The 22,436-nt window shown below is 41.8% G+C and overlaps 4 protein-coding genes and 1 long non-coding RNA gene across 8 annotated transcripts in view; 4 read left to right on the forward strand and 1 right to left on the reverse strand.

Annotated features, from left to right (window-relative positions):
- LOC136434933 (mitochondrial carnitine/acylcarnitine carrier protein-like) overlaps positions 1-22,436 on the reverse strand; it is a 154,432-nt gene that overhangs the window by 68,512 nt on the left and 63,484 nt on the right. The gene's annotated exons all lie outside the window — the stretch shown is intronic.
- LOC136434911 (uncharacterized) lies at positions 675-6,951 on the forward strand. 2 transcript variants are annotated; one of them, XM_066428021.1, is made up of 5 exons: positions 675-798; positions 2,369-2,422; positions 4,391-4,677; positions 4,883-4,958; positions 5,072-6,951. In XM_066428021.1, exons 1-5 carry the CDS (start codon positions 721-723, stop codon positions 5,090-5,092), a joined length of 516 nt encoding a protein of 171 aa, XP_066284118.1. In that variant the 5' UTR covers positions 675-720; the 3' UTR covers positions 5,093-6,951. The 2 variants fall into 2 exon arrangements, with proteins under 2 accessions (XP_066284118.1, XP_066284117.1); XM_066428020.1 differs by lacking the exons at positions 675-798; positions 2,369-2,422 and adding an exon at positions 2,475-3,636.
- Positions 7,077-10,724, forward strand: LOC136434912 (postacrosomal sheath WW domain-binding protein-like). Of its 2 annotated transcripts, none has more exons than XM_066428023.1 (5): positions 7,077-7,569; positions 8,314-8,397; positions 9,267-9,571; positions 9,913-9,991; positions 10,155-10,724. In XM_066428023.1, the coding sequence occupies exons 2-5, from the start codon at positions 8,347-8,349 to the stop codon at positions 10,170-10,172; spliced, it is 453 nt and encodes a 150-aa protein (XP_066284120.1). In that variant the 5' UTR covers positions 7,077-7,569; positions 8,314-8,346; the 3' UTR covers positions 10,173-10,724. The 2 variants fall into 2 exon arrangements, with proteins under 2 accessions (XP_066284120.1, XP_066284121.1); XM_066428024.1 differs by having other exon boundaries at positions 7,077-7,568; positions 8,350-8,397.
- LOC136434914 (uncharacterized) lies at positions 12,840-14,898 on the forward strand. The gene is made up of 3 exons (XR_010755797.1): positions 12,840-13,002; positions 13,187-13,262; positions 13,492-14,898. It is a non-coding gene; the product is annotated as an uncharacterized lncRNA (long non-coding RNA).
- LOC136434913 (TM2 domain-containing protein DDB_G0277895-like) lies at positions 15,274-18,385 on the forward strand. Of its 2 annotated transcripts, none has more exons than XM_066428026.1 (5): positions 15,274-15,530; positions 16,286-16,381; positions 16,979-17,259; positions 17,585-17,663; positions 17,828-18,385. In XM_066428026.1, the coding sequence occupies exons 2-5, from the start codon at positions 16,331-16,333 to the stop codon at positions 17,843-17,845; spliced, it is 429 nt and encodes a 142-aa protein (XP_066284123.1). In that variant the 5' UTR covers positions 15,274-15,530; positions 16,286-16,330; the 3' UTR covers positions 17,846-18,385. The 2 variants fall into 2 exon arrangements, with proteins under 2 accessions (XP_066284123.1, XP_066284122.1); XM_066428025.1 differs by having other exon boundaries at positions 15,278-15,521.

The raw sequence follows: 22,436 nt of genomic DNA on the forward strand, positions 1-22,436 counted from the left end.
CTTCTTTACCTTTCTCCTTCAGAGCTTGTCAAAGTTCCATTGCATTGAGAAAGAGAAGCCATACTATGAAATAAGCTATTACAGTGTAACATGTAAGTTGAGTATACTTGTTTATATCTAGAAGCACAAATAAACATTTTTGAATCAATTATAACGTTTGTACCACAATCACAATGAAACAGTCACAACTTTAACAAATGTGAAAAAGTATTGTTTAAAACGATGTTGTGCTCATGTCGCTTTGCAGAGCTAACGTTATGTCTTCAGTCAGACATTTTATGACCCAAATGGAATGCTGACGTGATTTGATAAATTTGATTGCATGAGAATGATGAATATAATGAATGGAATTTTATGGCATGGAAATAACATATTTCTGTTCGTGTCGTTTCTTACTGCTTCCAGCATTCCACGTTCGATTATGTCTATATTTTCATTCTATTTGATGCTGGAGGGTTCGTGCTTAAACTTTTCCGTACGAATTCAATTGTTTCGAACATTAAACAGGTGTCCTTCGATGTGAACTTTACGGCATTTTTTTATGTATTCCTGACCTGACAATTACCAAGGAGCTTCTTTCATATAATCTTGGCAACGTTTATGTTTTCTGTGACGTCAAACTTTTATCCTCAATTGACAGCAGTTGGCCCATGAAAGCGCGCTGCGCAGGCGCCCAGTCAGTATGCATAACTGCATAAATTAGTCAGGGTAGGATCAAACATGGCTGACCCTGCCTATGCGCCGAGTGCTCCGCCGAAAGATCCCGCCTATCCTCCCCAGCCCGGCTACCCTCCACAGGTAATGTGTACAGAGTCTGCAGACCATTTTGTTCTATCTACTGGACTAGCGATCCTAACTATTCAACATCACAAACACACCAGATAACATCGTACACGATACGTCCGTGTACAAGGGCTTTCAGTCCAAACGATCATTTCCTGGTATACTAGTAGTACCACAGATTTTGTACATATATACACTCTATTTTATGCTATTAGTTTGATAATGATAGCCACAATTATTCAGTTCATTCTGCCGCAATGAAACAGTTCCCAGGTGGTAACAGGTACGTTTGTCCTTCTAAAAAAACACCATGTTTTGACAACACAAACAAATTATCCATGTGGCGACTTGACACGTTCGACCTTTCAGTGTGTAACATGGTAAGATCAATAGCACAAATCACTGCCTGGATTAGGTTTAAACCATGCTTGAACACGGCGTTATCTTAACATGACTGCTGGATGTACGATAACGTTATCCTTTTTTCCCTTTATGTGTTTTATATTTGAGTTATTGTTGTTATTGGAGGGGAATGCATATGTCCCATGACAATGCGTGATTATGGACAGACAATTACATGCAGAATAGACGTAGATAACCCTGTTCAGCTGCTGGTGTACTCGTGTCGTGTACGTTTGTAAACAAAACAAAACAAAACAAAATAAGGGACAACTGGAATACAGGGGCCTCGAATGAAGTAACGTTATGCAGCTCTGTTGAAATGATTGAAATTCCTCCTTCAATTGACCTACTTTTGTGATTGGCCACTTGAAACTGATACGTCATATTCTTTGACCACTTCACTTAAGACATTCTGACAGCAGCAAGTTGGGGACAATCTTGGGACAGTTGTGGGTGTGTTGTAGAAAATTCAGCAGTCTTGTGACAGAAAAGGTTCTCGTACATTAAATGTAGATTTGTCAACAGTCAGTGCCCCCATATGGATCCTCTATCAAAACAGTAAGACTTACAATCGTACTACGCACAGTAAATGTTAATTTAAGTCAAATTGTCTAGTGACATGAAATCTTCTTTGGGTATGTATTTTTGACGTTCCGGCTAACGACCGTATGTATGCAGCCAAATTTGATCCTTGGGCCATATGTTCGTCATGTATGTTCTCACAGTGTAGTGCTGATTGCTTTCAGTCTAGACGTAACATGATATGTATAATTAATACTTTTGTCTTCATTTTATCTTCTAAGATTGCGTTACGCAATGATCATCAGTAGTTATGCTATGTTTGCTGTGACACCCATGACTTCTTCATGTGTCACTTTCGTTTTACGTCAATTGATGGTTCTGCTTTGACTCTACTTGGAAATAAACGTCCTTACTTAAGTAACGTTATGTATGCACGTTAAGTTTGTGGTTGTCTGCAACAACAAAACTATTGTCTTTGTATTACTATTTCCTAACGGACACATAGACATCGACATAGCGTTGAACCGTTGAACGAAACCAAAAGTAAATCATCTGTCATCCTGCCATGGTTTGGCTTTAATATCTTTATTAGTTTTCTGCACCAATAACCATTTTATTGCTACTTTGATTCATAAAGATACCTGTATTTTCCGTTGTCCAGCCTCATCAGGCACCGCCTCCCTACCAGCCTCCACCGTACAGCGCTGCAGCGCCGGTAGGTTCTCATCTGTTAACGTTTATATGTTAGCTGTTTTCATACATGATGAAATGGCTGAAAAGGTACAAAAGTGATTTCAATGCTAGATTCAACGTATCATGTAGGAAATGTTATGTTTGTGTGTAAATGATATACGCATTCATGTACTTTGATGGCTGGATCTCTTATGAAGGAGGAAATAAAGTATATGAAGAAAAAATGAACAGATGAATGGGTACTTGAATGAATGAATGAATGAATGAATGAATGAATGAATGAATGAACTAACAATAGAGACCTGCTTGATAAACCGACTCTGCAAATGTCAATTTGATGTCATTTGCATTGTTCTCCTTTTGATTCAAGAAAATGTCCCTCTTGGGGCCCCTTTGATAACCTAATGAGCCCATTTGAGTAATGATTTCAGACATACCATAAGACACGGCGTGATAATACACGCGTGTTGTGTCCTTGGTTTCTATGGGCTTTGATGAAAGAGACATTGTTGAATAATTTATAACGGCATATTGCTCACATCATGCCATTTCGAAAATTACGATACGGCCAGACAATAGACTATGTTAGCCAATTGTTCTTTTTTGTGCAAGATTATGGTAAGAGAATACTAGCTTCCTTTTTGATGTGTAACGTTATATATATTCTTATGATATACTTGCGATATATAATTGCGGTTTGCAGGAAATTCTACCGGTGAATCCTAGGTTTTCAGCTTGTTTGCCAAATGATCTATGCATTTGCTCGACATCTGTTAAAAAAAGAAAACGAAGCTGAAAGCTACTGTATTGCCTTTGACAGCCCATCAATCCTCCACGTGGCTGAATTTTAACTGACCTTCGAGCTACCCGTCTGTCCACGATATTTGCATCGTACAAAGTGTGGCAAAGATTCCGCTACAAAAGCAGAACTTCGTAGAGTAGAATGAAAAGGCAAAATTACCTGAATTTCGAAAGCAGTATGTGGATTAACGCGAAGATAATCAAAATGATAACTGTTATGACAACGGCTAACCTCACAACAATCGACTGTAATTATCCAATGATCCTCAAAATAGGATCACCTTGACGATGTCGTCAGGTATTGACGTCAACAGGTTGTCGTGTACTAGTAATTGTGAACGCAGAATATCACAGTTGGGTGTTAAGAACACAGGAAAGACCAGAAGTTGTGTGGTTACATTACAGGGTACTATGAGCGTTTCACCAACAGACCAGGTGACGTATTGTATACAATATCGGTCTAGTGTGATAGTGCTACATTATATTGCGGATTAGAATATCATTAGATATAAGTTTGTGGCGAGATCTTTTCAACAGTACCTATTCAAATACTAGCAAGCAGTGTGTTGATATTGCTATAGCGGTACATAATGGATCGTTGGAATGGCTTACTGCATAAACGAAGGTTATATTAAGTATCATAATTCGTTGCATTAGCAAATGCTTTCAGAAACAAAAGGATGCAATCAAGAACTTTTTCTTAGATACAGCTACATGACAAGTTTGGTAGTAAATGGTGTAGTCACCGATTGGGATGCGAATATTTGCCTGGTATGGTGCAATTCAGTATGTTAGGATGTCGACAAACTGTCCATGTCAACAGGTACCGCATTGGGGTAATGATACAAAAAGCCACTTGTATAATGGTGAAACAGGTAGTCAATTATACAGTTCCCTGTGAACATCTTTTGTTCGCTGCTATATCATTAGCGAAAGTAGGTGTGGTTATGAAATGCGGTTACCGCATGAATCCAGCTGGGTTCCGCTTTTCAATGGGCTCCACCAAGCACCCTAAAGTCCCGTGTACCAAAGGAGATACAAGCTTAATAATCAGTGTATCCCCAAAGAAGCATTGCATACCGCTGTCATTGTTGTTTTAAGATTATCTTCCCTAAGCCAATTTATAATCAAAAACCTTATGTCTGACTCTGTGTATGCTCAATAATCATCACATTTTTGTCTTACCTAGGCGCCCGGACCACCGCCACCACAGTACGGCCCAGGCCCTCCACCCCAGGGGTACGCCCCACCACCCCAGGCCGGATACGCTCCCCCGCCCCAGGGGTACGCACCCCCACCCCAGGGGTACGCTCCCCCGCCCCAAGGGTATGCACCCCCACCCCAGCCGTATGGCGTCCCGCCCCAGGGATATGCACCCCATCCCGTCCAGCCTGGCTATCCACAAACAGCACAGCAGCAGACCACCGTGGTGGTGGCGCAACAGCAGCCTACTACTGTAGTTGTCCAGAGGAGAACGTAAGCACAGCTACATACTACGAAGATAATTGTTTTGCTGCAATGCTTTGCAGCTAGCTACTCGTGGTCTTGTCTAGAAATGGATCACAAACGATCTCTGTACTTTTTATCGATTTTGTCAATACAGAAACCCAAATGTTTAAGGTTGCGTCTTACATCTTAACTGAATGTTATTTCTTCATGTTTCTCTAAATCATTCTTCCAGGAACGAAGTGAACCACTGTCTCCACTGCATCATCACTTTGTTCTTCTGGCCGTGGGTGTTTGTCTGGATCGTCTTGGTGAGTGATGGCATTTTCTGATGCTCTTCATGCTCCTGTTATTTGCTGAATGTCCCCGTACCACTTAAACACTATTTTAAATTTCACTTCCTCGTTTTGTATTGTTCTTCCAGTGTATGATGGAAGGTGACTGAAGAAACCCCTAGTATCCATAGCAACGGATGGACGGACACCGCCCTCTCTTCTCTACTCCTAGACCTCTAGCATGTCCGACTTAGAAATGGTTTAAAAATTTCACCCAGGAGCTGAAGAGCCAACCCTTCGCCAGAAACCTTTTAGTTTAAATCTAATGCTTCGACCTCCCCGTCCCTCTAGCCTAACCCTTGTCCTGCTGGACCCATATGTATTTGGGTTGCACTTTACAGTGCCAGTGTACGGGTCGGGGGAGCACGTCGCCAGAACGTAATGCGTATACGGCAATTAGCCTGCTATTTAAACCTATTATAACTGCCGAATCTCTCATGTTGTCTTTGGTCAACGTTGCATCGGGGTAACAGCCGTTGCATAAGATATGTCTTTGGACACAACTAAATGAAGCTATATATGAGATATTAAGCTTAAATACATGAACACGACCTTAAACGCAAGCTCTTGCTTAGGTTTGCAGAGAAAAAGTGGTTTTCTTCTTTGACTCACTGTTGTGCAGCCTAGTGATCGAACCTAAGAAAACACCTATTCAGATGCAAACTTAACCTGATATAAAATAAAAACATGCTAATGTGCAACTCATGCGGGCTTGTATATACGCACAAGTGTGACATGGGCTTTACGTTCTGGCGACATGCTGGTCGGGGGTATTTTTCAACTTAATGCGTCACACCGCAGCGAAGTAACTATGCCACAGCAGCGCATAAAAAGGCAATTGGTAATGACCTGATTAAGAAATCAAATTAAGGCAGCAGGACAAGAGTTGGACTTTATTTCAGTGTATGTCACAGTCGTTGGTCAAAGAGGTCAATGTAGAAGAGTAAACACAGAAGTATATTTGTAAAGTTAAGTTTTAAATGGAAATGTAGTCTAGAAATGACTTATAAGCTGGTATGAAAATGTGTCTTAACATATATCTAGATTTGTGGTAGTTTCAATGTCTTGTAAGTGCATATATGATTGCAATTATATTTCGTTCTGTCATCAAGTCTTTCATTCCATTTTATGGGACCAAACATAAGAGGGGTGGGAGAAGCTTTCACACAAATTAATTTAAACCTCTAAGTTGTTTTTTCGGATACTTTGGACTGTGCAATCATGTAACGATATTGCTTTAGTAATGTACAAGGTACGAAAAGAGTATCCAAGAAAAATACCAATACCGTGATGATCTGTACAACTGTTGCAGGGTTTGGGGGATATACTATAGCTCTACAAATTGTTTATTCAAGAAAATATGTCTCAATGACGCCAGTATTTTTTGGACGATATTTTACGTACGATGACTTTGACGTCTATGAGTATTATATATGCTGTATTTTGCACCAATGGAGCTGAAGAGTACCTTTATCAATCTGTCAAAAGAAACGATTATAATGTAATGAACGTAACTTTGTGAATGGAAAATGTCACAATCGTTGTTGTACACCTATCATTTGTATAATATGTACATCGTTTTTTGCGTACTTCTACTATTTTGTGGTATTTTCATGTTTTATTATGGCATCTACTTATAAGTGGATTTTCAATGATATTCTTGACGATGAATTATCTAGTCTTGAGAATGAAGTAGAGACATGTTTAGATCAATACTATTATCAATGAAGATGTTGTTATCAAGGAAAAATATCAAAGTCATTGTGTATCTTGCCATGTTGATTCGATTATATGGATGACTTCTGCGGGCGTGCGAATAAAAAACGTTGCGCAAAAAAAAGTTGCCTTCATTATGAAATCTAGGTGGTCAGGAAGGTTGAACAAATGAATAATAATCAAATCAACATGGCCTCACCAAAACTGGAATCCAATATTTTGAATGAATTCATTAATATTGTGTTATTATGTATACTTGTCGTCCGTGTAGTTTTTTAATTATTTGTATTGATATGTTCAATGACACTATAGCGTCTGTAAGGCAACAAGCAGCAAAGTTTTAGGTAAAAAGATAGAAACGAAAAGAGAGACAACAACCCAAGAACTTCTCTACCTTTATATGGGTAGCCAGGTCTTCCACGCAAGAATAGGACTGATAAATCACAAGCCACTGACCATGGCCATTACAGCAGAGTGCTACCATCATTGGAACGATGCCTACTACTATTGTGTCTCTTGCACGGTCTCTTGGAGATGGCAGTCGTTTTGCCTCGTCACGTTTCGCCTAGGCCTGTATATCTCTTTACCGTCGACTGTTGTTTGTCCTTTCTGTTTGGTCCGCTAAGAAACCCCTGCACCTATGTTGATCCAATGTCTGACGTAACTGAGCCAGCGACAACTTGAAACCGTAATAAAATTAGGTTAACACAGACAGACAGAAGTGTCGGGTCGGGTTACATCTCGTGACCACGGTTACCTTTGTGTACCCTTCTCATTGTGACAACACAAACCTGGGTGCGCTGAAACCAAACCTGGGGAGGACATGTTGCTGCAGTCTTGAGAGCTGCCACTGTTGTACCCCAGCATAGAGGTAAGTTGTAAATGTAAGTTGTAAATGTAAACGAATCAAGGTACAATCAGAGTAAACCAATTTTAGTGTGTGGTTTCCGCAGGACCATTTTTACGGTGGAAGTAGCCTTTAATGTCACACTCATGATCTGACATCAACAAGTTAAGTTTATTTCCTGCTCTGGCTTAGTGATTTCAAAATGTCGTCACCCACTTACAATTTCATGACAGCTAGCATTTGAGATTTTGTAGACAGTCGCATAGGGTCTTTGAGGTTTGCCGCCATGCTCCAAAATGGGAGTTTCTGAATTGTTTCTGAGTAACGCCGAGAACTTGTTCTTTCGCCTGATGTTTGGAAAGCGAAGGAAGTCATTTACTTCCGGCGTTAAAGTAGGCAGTCTTGTTCTTTGGTTTAAAGGGCATTAGATAAATACAGAAGGAAAGGTACAAATGACTGCAGGTCGTCAGAACATTTAGTGATTAACCATGAACATAACTACAGAATGAGTCTGTGGGGAAGTGAATGTACCTTTACCAGATTACTCTACCCAAAAACATTCTATATAATGTCCTTGCTCTAACGTTACCAAGACAGGGTAGGGAACCTAGATCTGTTTTTGGCCTGACTCCAGTCTGTCCTACCGTGATGACTCTTATGTAAATATGTACATGGCAGAGTGAGTTGGCTTCTTCCATGATCGAAAAAAAGCTACTACTTTCATTTCCTACTGATATACATGTTCTGTCTCTCGTTCCGTCCTTGCAGATTGAACTGTTGGGATTTTGTTTTTCCTGACTTATGGAAAAGATGGCTGCACCTGGACAAGCGCCTCCTGGTTATGTCCCAGACGTACGTACTAGTCGTCCTTTTGGCAACACCACCTTAGGGCGAAACATTTTCTTCTGTCACGTTCAATACATGCACACAAACGCACGAGGACTTGATTTGAACTAACTAAGTAATGAGGAATTTCTTCGGTAAATGTTAAGCTACATGTAGATATGGGATGATCATGATCACTGCTCGGTGCAAATTATGCCAATTAGGCCTACCTACATTGGTACAATTGATTGGAAAGTGCTACAATACAACTGTACATTAGTGATAAGTCATCGGTATTCTCTACTTATGAATAGAAAGAAATGGACATAGATGGATGCAAATTATATGGATTAAGTTTGTATTGTACTTGCTTCGAAATTGATAATGAGATAAATGAATGATTGATCTTAACTCAAACGTACATTGTAGACTCCAAACACTTTCAGTTTAACTGACGTAGCTACTAAACCCTTCAACATACAATTCTGAATATTACCCTGCTTTAAACTTTATATTTCATCACAAACAACCCAACCCAAACGCTGTGCAATATTTGTTATTGTATTTGTATTTGTCACTTTTCATTTTCCAGAGGTAATGTTTATATTAGCTGTTTGCTGGAGTGCATCACCTCTGTGCCCCGTACATTTCCTTGTTGATTTAAACATGATGAGAACTTCATGACCATAGCGCATGTCGTTATACTGTAGCCTCTATCAGGCTCCAGACGTGGCTGGAAAGAGAAATCCGCCAAATAGAGGAGTTGGCAAACTATAACGTTACCTATCGGCTGGCCAACTCCTCTATTTGGCGGATTTCTACTCTTTCCAGCCACGTCTGGAACCTGGTAGAGGCTACATGTAGTTATATTGTACAAATCTGTTTTCTTACATTAGCCTGCATACGCACCACCACCTCAGCCGGGATACGGGGCACCACCACCCCAGGGGTACGGGCCACCTCCTCCCCAGGGGTACGGGGCGCCTCCTCCCCAGGGGTACGGGGCGCCTCCACCCCAGGGGTACGGGGCACCTCCACCCGGGGGGTACGCCCCACCGCCACAGCAGGGGTACGCCCCGGCGCCGCAGGGATACGGGCCGCCGGCCCCTGGGTACGGCCCGCCACCTGCCGCAGCCCAGCAGCAGACCACGGTGGTCATGGCTCAGCCCGCACCGCAGACAGTCGTCATCCAGAACGAACGGTACGGAGGGAAGCGTTATTGATACAACCAAAAAATACAGTGACTTTCGTACTGCAAACTACTAAATAGAACCACAAACTAAGATTCTACTTATAAGTAATGAGGAGGCAAAAATTTGCGCAGGCAAACAGTTGCTCAAGCAATTTTGTATAATTTTGTAGACGATAGACGTGTCAGACAGCCTCCGCTGTCTTTCGTCAGTGATTGAACCAGAATGTGGAGTTCACCAGCTACTTATCCAAAACTCTGAAAAATTGATATGTTGATATGGTGAAAACAATTCTTTGATTGACAGAATCACGGTAACTTTGTCGTCTTGTTGATTATTTACTTTGTTCCAGTCGTGATAAGGTGAACCACGCCTTGCACTGCATCATCAGCTTCTTCTTCTGGCCCTGGGTGTTCGTGTGGATCTGCTTGGTGAGTTAGTAGAATGAAGTAAAAACTAACCTCTTCTGAAATGTCTTTCAATTAAAAACTATTCTCATTAGTACAAGAACAAACATTCCCTTGTAAACGCTATAGTGTGCCCTATTTGAGAAGCTTGTACTTACGTGATGTTATCATTAATGTTTTCTTCCAGTGCCTCGCCGAGGGTTAATCGTTGAATTATCATCCCCAACACAACGCTGGGTAACGACATCAAGACGCCTTCTTATTATGACCATATCTTCGCTACGAACAGCTAAAGCAAAGAAGCACCAATCCTAAGTTTGCGCTTACATTTTGGACTTTCTGAAGTCTGTGTTTTCTTTATTACGTTTTGTAGTGATGTTTTTTTTTTGCGAAGGAAAGCTATTTTTTATTCACTTGATATGGAATTTTGTAACTCATACCAGTGATCATGACTGTCGCAATAATAGCCGCTCAACATAAAAACTAATGCATTTCTTCATCACCAGCTTACTAAGAGCCATAGATAGGTGCTTTCTTGCTGTAATCTAACGACTGACAGAGACTTTGTCATATTTTCAACAAAGCGTAATCAAAACAGGTACCCAGCAAACCATTTCGATTAAGAAAATATCATCAATGATTTTAATTAACGCCTGTATATATGTCGAGGTCTAGATACTAGTATTTCGGACACGTGGTCTGCAGAGCTTGAAGAATGTAATTGAATGTTGCTAAGTGAATAAAATATTTTATTGAATAGAGGTGTACAGATGTTCTCTTACTTGTGTACACGACGTTTGTAAACATGTATGATGAGGTCACGCTCAGTGTGGAGACCGAGACAGGACTTGAAAAAGTAGCTATAGGCCATGTCTCAGTAGTTGCAATTGTGCCGAAACACGATTGGACTAAATGTATACTATTACTAGTACTAAAAGCCATCTTAGGAGGAAAATATCCAGACTTGAAAAAGTTGAATTATGATAACATTTTCCTTGATCAAGGTATCACGGTCACTTTGACGAATCTTCTTGCAGCGGTCAGAAGTGGTACTGCAGATTAGGCTCTGATAGGGTAAAAGAAAACCGAACTGAAGTATTTCCATCTAATACCACTACTACACGCAAGGAGGCGTTTCAAAGTCTCCTTGCTCGCTATCACACCTGTCTCGCCTGTGCATACAGATCATTTCGTCAAAACTCGTCTAAGGCCCCCATTCCGCTAGACGGCGATCGCGCTGCGCTCTCGCTGCGACCTAACTTGAATTCGTCTAACCCTTGACTTCATAATTAGAATATCATGCAAAATGAACAAGCATGCTGAAAAAAGAAAACACACTAAGCGTGAAAAAAATCGCTTTTTATCTGTGAAATTCGTTAAGCGCTCTGTCAAATTTTACGTCGCAGCGTGATCGCAGTGAGGTCGCAGCCGTAGTGGAATGGGTGTGTATTAAACTAAGTCAGGAGGGAAGTACTTCTTGTAGCGTTAGTGCTATTCGTGAAGTCGTAATGGAATGAATCTGCTGTTAATCTCAGAGACGACGATTGGATGTTTTGGCTAATCAGGTCATCAAGGGTAGTGACAAAATTTACGGGATCAGCACACTTCATTGTTCATTCTTAATGAACGCTCCGGTCATTTTTGGCAGGATTTTCCTAATTGAGCTTTTCAGTAAAGACAATTAACTACATATTATTTATTTATGAAAAGGCAAAATAACCTGAATTTCGAAAGAAGTACAGCCTATGTGGATTAAAGTGAAGATGATCTAAATGATAACTGTTATGACAACAGCCAACCTCTCAACAATAGACTGTAATTATCCAATGATCCTCAAAATAGGATCACCTTGACGATGTCGTCAGGTATTGACGTCAACAGGTTGTCGTGTAATTGTGAACGCAGAATATTACAGTTAGGTGTAGACACAGGAAAGACCAGAGATTGTGTGATGACATTACAGGGCACTATGAGCGTTTCACCAACAGACCAGGTGACGTATTGTATACAATATCGGTCTAGTGTGATAGTGTTACATTATATTGCGGATTAGATATAAGTTTGTGGCAAGATCTTTTCAACAGAACCTATCCAAGCAAGTAGTGTGTTGATTTTGCTGGCGGTACATAATGGATCGTTGGAATGGCTTACTGCATAAACGTACGTTATATTAAGTATCATAATTCGTCGCAAACTAAAAGCTTTCAGAAACAAAATGATACAATCGAGAACTTTTTCTTAGATACACCGGCTGGATATTTGATCGCCCATAGGCTAGTAAGCAACTACATGACAAGTTTGGTAGTAAATGGTGTGTTCATCGATTAAGATGCGAATATTTGCCTGGTGTGGCGCAATTCAGTATGTTAGGATGTCGACAAACCGTCCATGTCAACAGGTACCGCATATTGGGGTAATGATACAAAAATCCACTTTTATAATGGTGAAACAGGTAGTCAATTATACAGTTCCCTGTGAACATCTTTTCTTCGCTGCTATATCATTAGCGAAAGTAGGTGTGGTTATGAAATGCGGTTACCGCATGAATCCAGCTGGGTTCCGCTTTTCAATGGGCTCCACCAAGCACCCTAAAGTCCCCGTGTACCGAAGGAGATACAAGCTTAATAATCAGTGTATCCCCGAAGAGGCATTGCATACCACTGTCATTATTGTTTTAAGATAGTGTTCCCTAATAGCCAATTTATAATCAAAAACCTTATGTCTGACTCTGTGTATGCTCAATAATCATCACATGTCTGTCTTACCTAGGCGCCCGGACCACCGCCACCACAGTACGGCCCAGGCCCTCCACCCCAGGGGTACGCCCCGCCACCCCAGGCCGAATACGTTCCCCCACCCCAGGGGTACGCTCCCCCGCCCCAAGGGTATGCTCCCCCACCCCAGCCGTAAGGCGTTCCGCCCCAGGGATATGCACCCCATCCCGTCCAGCCTGGCTATCCACAAACAGCACAGCAGCAGACCACCGTGGTGGTGGCGCAACAGCAGCCTACTACTGTAGTTGTCCAGAGGAGAACGTAAGCACAACTAAGTACTACGAGAATAAATGCTAGCTACTCGTGGTCTTGTCTAGAAATGGATCACAAACGATCTCTGTACTTTTCATCGATTTTGTCAACGCAGAAACCCAAATGTTTAAGGTTTCGTATTATGTCTTGACTGAATGTTATTTCTTCATGTGTCTCTAAATCATTCTTGCAGGTTCGAAGTGAACCACTGTCTACACTGCATCATCACTTTGTTCTTCTGGCCGTGGGTGTTCGTCTGGATCGTCTTGGTGAGTGATGACATTGTCTAACACTCTTCACACTCTTGTTATTTACTGAGAGTTCCCGTACCACTCTTAGCCTGGGTGTCATCCTATTTCTACCGGGGCTCCTACACTCGCTACCCTAAAAAATATTTTTTTTTAGGGTAGCGAGTGTAGGATGGCAACCAGGCTATGCCACTCTTACATTTTCAAACCTTTTTTTAAAAATTCACTTTCTTGTTTTTTGTTCTTCCAGTGTATGATGGAAGGTGACTGAAGAAACCCCTAGTATCCATACCAACGGATGGACGGACCCCACCCTCTCTTCTCTACTCCGAGACCTCTAGCACGTCCGACTAAATGGTTTAAACATTTCACCCAGGAGCTGAAGAGCCAACCCTTCGCCAGAAACTTTTGAGTTTAAATCAAATGCTTCGACCTCCCCGTCCCTCTAGCCTAACCCTTGTCCTACTGGACTCATATATATTTGGGTTGCACATTACATTGCCTGTATGTGGATCCCGTATATGCACGGGTACGTCGGGGGAACGTAATGCGTATCCGGAATTAGCCTGCTATTTAAACCTATTATAACCGCCGAATCTCTTTTGTTCTCCAGTCAACGTTGCGTCGGAGTAACAGCCGTTGCATAATATATGTCTTTGGACACAACTAAATGAACCTATATACGAGATATTAACCCTAGATACACGAACACGACCTTAAACGCAGGTTCTTGCTTACGTGCCGGCGACGTGCTGGACGGGGGTATTGTTCAACATAACGCGTCACACCGCAGCGAAGCGCACCGAGTGCGGAAGTAAATATGCCACAGCAGCGCATAAAAAGGTGGTAATGACCTGATTATAATTAAGAAATCAAATTAAAGCAGCAGGACAAGGTTTTGATACACTTGCGGGATGGACTTTATTTCAGTGTATGTCACAGTCGTTGGTCAAAGAGGTCAATGTAGAAGAGTAAACACAGAAGTTTATTTGTAAAGTTAAGTTTTAAATGGAAATGTAATCTAGAAATGACTTGTGGTAGTTTCAATGTCCTGTACGTGCATGTATGGCTGCAATTATATTTCGTTCTGTCATCAAATCTTTCATTCCATTTCATGGGACCAAACGTAAGAGAGGTGGGAGAAGCTTTCACACAAATGAATTTAAACCTCTAAGTCGGTTTATTGGATAATTGGGACTGTGCAAATCATATAACGATATTGTTTTAGTAATGTACAAGGTACAGAAATAGTATTCAAGACAAATATCAATACCGTGATGATCTGTACAACTGTTTGGGGATATACTATAGCTCTACGAAATGTTTATTCAAGAAAATATGTCTCAATGACGCCAGTATTTTTGGACGATGTTTTACGTCTATGAGCATTATATATGCATCAATGGAGCTGAAGAGTACCTTTATTAATCTTTCAAAAGAAACGATTATAGTGTAATGAACGTAACTTTGGGAATGGAAAATTTCACAATCGTTGTTGTACACCTATCATGTGTATAATTTGTACATCGTTATTTGCGTATATGAAATCTAGGTGGCCAGGAAGTTTGAACAAATTAAAATAATCAAATCAACATGGCCTCACTAAGGCTGGAATCCTATATTTTGAATGAATTCATTAATATTGTGTTATCATGCATACTTGTCGTCCGTGTAGTTTTTGAATTATTTTTATTGATATGTTCAATGACACTATAGCGTCTGTTAGGCAACAAGCCGGTTTAGGTAAAAAGATAGAAACGAAAAGAGAGACAACAACCCAAGAACTTCTCTACCTTTATATGGGTAGCCAGGTCTACCGCGCAAGAATAGGACTGATAAATAACACGCCACAGCTGACCATGGCCACTACAGCAGAGTGCTACCATCATTGGAAGGATGCCTACTACTATTATGTCTCTTGCACGGTCTCTTGGAGATGGAAGTCAAAACAAAAGATGCCTCGTCACGTTTCGCCTAGGCCTGTTTATCTCTTTACCGTCGACTGTTGTTTGTCCTTTCTGTGTGGTTCGCTAAAAAACCCCTGCACCAATGTTGATCCAATGTCTGACGTAACTGGGCCAGCGACAACTTGAAACCGTAATAAAATTAGGTTAACACAGACAGACAGAAGTGTCGGGTCGGGTTACATCTCGTGACCATGGCTACCTTTATGTACCCTTCTGATTGTGACAACACAAACCTGGGTGCGCTGAAACCAAACCTGGGAAGGACATTTTGCTGCACTCTTGAGAGCTGCCACTGTTGTACCCCAGCATAGAGGTAAGTTATGTAAGTGTAAACGAATAAAGGTGTGCTGCGACAATCAGAGTAAACCAATTTTAGTGTTTGGTTTCCGCAGGACCATTTTTACGGGTGGAAGTAGCCTTTAATATCACAGTCATGATCTGACATCAACAAGTTCAGTTTATTTCTTGCTCTGACTTACAGCGGTTTCAAAATGGCTTATACAACCCACTTACAGAGACATGACAACCAACTTTTGAGTTTTTGTAGACAGTCACATAAGATCTTAAAGGTTTATCGCCATTCAGAACGGGAGTTAAAACCGTGTATCTGAATGACTCCGAGAAGTTGTACTTTCGGCCGAAGTTTCGAATGTGGAGGAAGTGATTTACTTCTGTAAACGTAGGCAGTCTTGTTCTTTGGTTTAAAGGGCATTAGATAAATACATATGGAAAGGTACAAGTGACTGCAGCTCGTCAGAACATTTAGTGATTTATCATGAACATAACTACAGAATAGATCTAGCAACATTTCGTCTGTGGAGGGGTGAATGTATTAAAGATGGAAAACAAGTATTGCCTTTCCCAGATTAGGCAATCGATGTTACACATATTCTACCAAGCAAGACTCAGGATAGGGAACTCTAGATCTGTTTTTGGCCTGACTCCAGTTTGTCCTACAGCGATGACTCTTGTGTAAATATAAGATGGCAGGGGGACTCGGGTTCTTGCTGTATCGAAAAAAGCTACTTTCATTTCCTAGTGATGTACGTTTTCTTTTCTCTCTTTCCGTCCTTGTAGATTAAACAGCAGTTGCGGATCTTGGGATTTTGTTGTCCTTGACCTATGGAAAAGATGGCTGCACCTGGACCAGCGCCTCCTGGTTATGTCCCAGACGTACGTACTAGTCGTCCTAGCCTTTTGGCGACGTCACCGTATGGGCGGAGCATTTTCTTCTTTCACATTCAGGACATACACACTTGAAACGCATGAGGACTTGTATAAGTATTTAGGAAGAATTTGCTTGACTTAGATGGTGAGAATTACACACCAGTTACATATAACTAAGGGGTTGCTCGATACCAATGTACAGTACTAAGCCTGCGTGCACTTGATTTGAAAATTCTACAATATATAAGTGTTATAACGTTAAGTCATCGGAATTCCCTGATTATGAATAGAAAGAAAGTAACTTCTACTTACCTGCTAAAAACATTCAATATACGATTCCAAATATGAACCTGCTTTAAACATTAAATTCCATCATGGATTGCCCGACCCAAATCCTGTACATCATTTTGTACATGTACCTGTATTTGTTTTTGTCACTTTTCATTTTCATTTTCTAGAGGTGACGTTTATACCAGCTGTTTGCCAGATTATATCACCTCTGCGTCCCGAAAACCTTTCCTTCTTAATCTAAACTAACATGATAAAAACTTCATAACCATAGCGCATGTCGTTATACTGTACAAATCTGTTTTCTTACACTAGCCTGCGTACACACCACCACCTCAGCCGGGGTACGGGGCACAACCACCCCAGGGGTACGGGGCGCCACCGCCCCAGGGGTACGGGGCGCCACCGCCCCAGGGGTACGGGGCACCTCCTCCCCAAGGGTACGGGGCACCTCCACCCGGGGGGTACGCCCCACCACCCCAGCAGGGATACGCCCCGGCCCCTGGGTACGGCCCGCCACCTGCCGCTGCCCAGCAGCAGACCACGGTGGTCATGGCTCAGCCCGCAGCGCAGACAGTCGTCGTCCAGAACGAAAGGTACGGAGGGAAGCGTTATTGATACAACAAAAGATACAGACTTAAAATTTCCTACTGCAAACTACAAAATAGAAACACAAAATAAGATTCTACTTATAAGTAAAGAACTGGCAAACAGTTGCTCAAGCAATTTTGTATAATTTTGTAGACGTCAGACGTTTCAGACAGCCTCCACTGTCTTTCGCCAGTGATTGACCCAGAATGTGGAGTTCACCAGCTACTTATCCAAAACTCTGAATTGATATGTTGATATGGTGAAAACAATTCTATGATTGACAGAAATATGATAACTCTGTCGTCTTATTGATTACCTGTATTATTCCAGCCGTCCTAAGGTGAACCACGCCATGCACTGCCTCATCAGTTTCTTCTTCTGGCCCTGGATTTTCGTGTGGATCTGCGCGGTGAGTTCAATAGAATGAAGTAAAAACTAACCTCTTCTTTCAATTAAAACTATTCTCATTAGTACAAGAACAAACATTCCATTGTAGAAATTGGTAAACGCTATAGTATGCCCTATTTGAGAAGCATGTACTTACGTAATATTATCATTAATGTTTTCTTCCAGTGCCTCAACGAGGATTAATCGTTGAATTATCATCCCCAACACAACGCTGGGTAACAACATCATTATCATGGCTATATCTGCACTACGAACAGCTAAAGCTGAGAAGAACCAATTAAGCTTGCGTCTGCATTTTGGACTGTCTGAAGTCCTGGTTTGTGTTCTCTTTATTGCGTTTTGCAGTAATGTTTTATTTGCGATGGAAAGCTATTTTTATTCACTTGATATGAAATTTTGTAACTCATACCAGTGCTCATGACTGTCACAATAATATCCGCTCTATGACAAAATCAAAACTAATGCATCATCAGTTTAAATCATACATAGTTGCTTTCTTGCTGTAATCTAACGACCGACAGAGACTTTATCATATTTGCAAACAAAATGTAATCAAATCAGGTACCCAGCAAATATTTTTGATTGAGAAAATGTCATCAATGATTTTAATTGACGTCTGTATATATGTGAAGGTCTGGATATTAGTATTTCGGACACATGTTCTCCAGAGCTTGAAGAATGTAGTATTTGAATGTTGCTAAGTGAATAAAAGATTTTACTGAATAGAGGTGTACAGATGTTCTCTTACTTGTGTACACGACGTTTGTAAACAAGCTGTCGTTTGTATGATGACGTCACGCTCAGTGTGGAGACCGAGGCAGGACTTGAAAAAGTAGGCCAGGTCTTAGCTGCAATTGTGCCGAAACACGATTGGACTACATGTATACTAGTACTTAAAGCCATCGTAGGAGAAAAAGGTCCAGACCTATAAAGATCTTGAAAAAGTTTAATCATGATAACATTTTCGTTGATCAAGGTATCACGGTCACTTTGACGAATCTTCTTGCAGCGATCAGAAGTGGTACTGCAGATCAGGCTCTGATAGGGTAAAAAGAAAACCGAAATGTAGTCTTACCATCTAATACCACTGCTACACGCAAGGGGGCGTTTCAAAGTCTCCTTGCTCGCTAGCACACCTGTCTCGCCTGTGCATACAGAACATTTCGTCAATACAACTCTTCTAAGGACCCCATTCCGCTAGACGGCGATCGCGCTGCGCTCTCGCTGCGACCTAACTTGAATTCGTCTAACCCTTGACTTCATAATTGGAATATCATGCAAAATGAACAAGTATGACTGAAAACACATTATGCGCGAAATGCACTTTTATCTGTGAAATTCGTTGAGCGCTCTGTCAAATTTTAGGTCGCAGCGTTATCGTAGTGAGGTCGCAGCCGTAGTGGAATATGATGTCAGGAGGAGAGTACTTCTTGTATAGCGTTAGTGCCATTCGTGAATTCGTAATGGAATAAGTCTGCTGTTAATCTCAGAGACGACGATTGGATGTTTTAGATAATCAGGTCATCAAGGGTAGTGACAAAATTTACGGGATCAGCACACTTCATTGTTCATTCTTCATGAACGTTCCGGTCATTTTTTGCAAAGGATTTTCCTAATTGAGCTTTTCAGTAAAGACAATTAACTACATATCGTTTTTTACCAGTATTCTGCAGGATGGGGTAAAGTCAATGCCCCTATCTGCATTACCTGCAAGACCAAGGCATAACTACTGAAATAATGAGGTCGCGTGAATACCCTGGTATGGGCGTCTCCCTGAAACCGACCGGCAGGCCACCGTGTGGCGTATCGGACAACAGGTATGACTGGTGACCCACATGTCTACCCCGGCATATTTTCGGCCGTGGTAAACGACAAACTGATCATGATTTATACTTTTCAGATCTGATTTCGACGCTCATACCTATACATCCAGGTCATAGTTGCCCTTTCGAATTCCATCCGAAATCTTTTGCTTTGTTTGTGAATTTTTATCAGAGCTAACATAGGACAAACCTTTATGGGTTTGACTGAGAGGTGGATTGGAGTGTAGCGTGAAGGCATTCACTTCACAAGAAGATAATGCTGCTACTTCATAATTGATGTCTGTTAAGATGCCTTACATTCGCAATAAGCCTCAACGATAAACCTTTAGGCTTAAACCGTTTGGTTTTTTGTTGTTGTTGCCATGACAACTACCGACCTCTCACAAGTTGAACAAATAGATTGCATTCTCCGTGACGCCTGTGCCAGGACGGGTAGACTCCACCCTTAAGACATGAATGCTTGACCAGGTACGATGACGTCGACACCGCCTGGAGACAGGTACAAATGACATGTCGTACCACCACGGGACGACTCCTTTCTCCGACCAGGTGTTTAAATTGTGGGGTTCGTTGGACAGGAGTCAGACGCCGCCACATCATCAGATCAACAACATCAACCCTTCGCAAGAGAGGAGATACTCAGTGAGTATACTGGTGATGTTTTCTCCTTTCTGTCTAACTGGACCCGCGGCATTAGATTTGTGTTACCCTTGACTATGGGAATGGGAATGTGATTCAAAACGTACAAGTTTGACTAAAAGGCAACAAAACACATAAAGCGAAAAACTATTGGTTTTTTTATCGATGTAATTTGCTGAGCGCGCTGTCAAATCGGTCGGTCACAGCGAGGTCGCCAACTTGCCGCAGGTCCATTGAGATAGGGGGCTTTACTTTCTACACTATTCCTGAATGTACCATAACATTCCTAAATTTTAGTCGTACTTGAAGCTTTGGACGAAAGATGCGAGGACATTTGTAAGATTTGTTCACCCGTTCGTTCCCTTTATCGGTATCGTCAGTGGCAATACTTTGCAGTCCTTATCAGAATGTATCCATTACTTTAGCTGCCTCTGTTATCCTCCCAACTAATGGGAACAGCAGATAAAGAAAAATGTCAAAGCCTAACATTTAAACCTTAAGCTTGATCCTACTTTGACGATCACTCACAATTACATTTCTGGGCTGTTTTCAATTCTAATATGACGTTTGAAATGAGATAGTCAATAGATTAAATCTGAGGGAATTTTTTTAGACCGATTGCATAAATGCAGTCAGTCTTTCAAATAGATTTCCGTGCCATGCTCAGACATTTTCCAGGTTAATCAGACTTGGCAACCTGTTGAATATGAGGTAATGACGATCCGAGATACATCATTTTTAGAATTTTCCTTGCTGAAAATGATCTATTACGGTTAACCGTGTGCCTGTATAACTGTTCTCTTTATTCATCCGGTGAGAAATTCGGATACGCTCTAAATAGTCGAATACCAAAGCCGTTTTAGCATTGTGTTTTCAAATTCAAAATGGTGGCTCTGGCATATAATGCAAAGTGATTTCAGAAACTAGAGTTAAATATTTGTGCCACATATACTTCAGGTTTGCTATGTTAGTTAAGCGATTACTGGGTCTTTTTAGTGGTATTGAATTTTTCATTTTATTTGAGTTGAATGTGTGCACGATGATAGTTGTGTGCCGATTTGTTAAAAATAGAGAGAACGTTAGCGACCCCCAAAACACCCCTCCCAATTATAGGCTGGCAGATCTACACTCAGGGGACAAGTCACTTACTCCGCCCAAATGGATGTTCTGTTAGGTCGCTGTCTTTGTTGTTGTTACGCCTGAGTGTATAACTATGTCAGGCCCACCAAGGAGGTTATTTGTGTCAAGCTACACGTGGTATGGTGGGGGCGGGGTGGCGTTGGGTGAAGAGAAGGAACCATAACAAATCATCCGCGCGCCACGGAGTCTGGCGGCCCCCACGCAAGCCGACGACAAAATGACGTCAAAATGGCGATCCGTGTCGTCACAATTCAAGATGGCGGCCAACCCACAACCCGACCGTCGGGATCCTTTACAGGGTTCGCTACGCAAACCTGTAAAAAATTGGCCCTTTGAATGGAAATATCTTTAGTTCGTAGGAGAAAAGGGAGGCTCGTGGTTTCGTTTGAACGCAATATGCCAAGTCAAGCTGCAGAATGTCAGTAAAATTTCGTTGGCTAAAAGTGTTCTGTTTTTACGTGTCATTCCCTATAGGTATCAACATGGCTTCGGTGAGATTCATCCTTCTCAGCTGTACCGTATTCCTGCTGGTTTCCTGCCACTTTGGACAGGCCTGCTGGCCCTCGGGTTCTGAGGACGAAACACGTCCCAGGCCCACCATGCGCCCTGGGCTAGTAGACCGGCCCGAGGGTGGAGACGAGCGCCCCGAGGGAGGAGACGAGCGCCCACGCCCAGAGGAAGGAGCCGAGCAACCCGAGGGTGGAGCCGAGCAACCCGAGGGTGGAGCCGAGCAACCCGAGGGTGGAGCCGAGCAACCCGAGGGTGGAGCCGAGCAACCCGAGGGTGGAGCCGAGCAACCCGAGGGTGGAGACGGCCCTGCCGTAGGAGACGAGCGCCCTGTCGAAGGAGACCAGCGCCCGTAGACGGGAAAAGAAATTCAACCCCTGACGTTTGTCCCTTAGTGTCATTAGCTCGAGTGACAGTCCCTGTGGTTTTGGAAAATGTTCGTAAAATGATGATTCTTTACCTTAACTGTAGTCAAAGTCATGTTTCCAATAGTAGTCAAGTGATAATGTTTGTTTTGTCATTTGTCATTATCTGACACGACAAGACGTCGACGTTCTTGTTTTCACTCAAATTATCCGTTAGGTTATTTGTTCCACGACGTTTACCAACTCTGTAACTGAGAGCAAGTCGTGATCAAGCATTGCGAGCTGAGTAATCAATACTTT

Source organism: Branchiostoma lanceolatum, chromosome 5 (assembly GCF_035083965.1).
Source record: "Branchiostoma lanceolatum isolate klBraLanc5 chromosome 5, klBraLanc5.hap2, whole genome shotgun sequence".
Classification (NCBI taxonomy): Eukaryota; Metazoa; Chordata; class Leptocardii; order Amphioxiformes; family Branchiostomatidae; genus Branchiostoma; species Branchiostoma lanceolatum.

Coding starts and splice junctions, on each gene's coding strand:
- LOC136434912 (XM_066428023.1), top strand. CDS start 8,347: ATGGAAAAGATGGCTGCACCTGGACAAGCGCCTCCTGGTTATGTCCCA. Junction 8,398..9,266: donor CTCCTGGTTATGTCCCAGAC/GTACGTACTAGT, acceptor TTCTTACATTAG/CCTGCATACGCACCACCACC. Junction 9,572..9,912: donor GTCGTCATCCAGAACGAACG/GTACGGAGGGAA, acceptor ACTTTGTTCCAG/TCGTGATAAGGTGAACCACG.
- LOC136434913 (XM_066428026.1), top strand. CDS start 16,331: ATGGAAAAGATGGCTGCACCTGGACCAGCGCCTCCTGGTTATGTCCCA. Junction 16,382..16,978: donor CTCCTGGTTATGTCCCAGAC/GTACGTACTAGT, acceptor TTCTTACACTAG/CCTGCGTACACACCACCACC. Junction 17,260..17,584: donor GTCGTCGTCCAGAACGAAAG/GTACGGAGGGAA, acceptor GTATTATTCCAG/CCGTCCTAAGGTGAACCACG.
- LOC136434911 (XM_066428020.1), top strand. CDS start 3,490: ATGTCGTCAGGTATTGACGTCAACAGGTTGTCGTGTACTAGTAATTGT. Junction 3,637..4,390: donor GCGTTTCACCAACAGACCAG/GTGACGTATTGT, acceptor TGTCTTACCTAG/GCGCCCGGACCACCGCCACC. Junction 4,959..5,071: donor TGTTTGTCTGGATCGTCTTG/GTGAGTGATGGC, acceptor TTGTTCTTCCAG/TGTATGATGGAAGGTGACTG.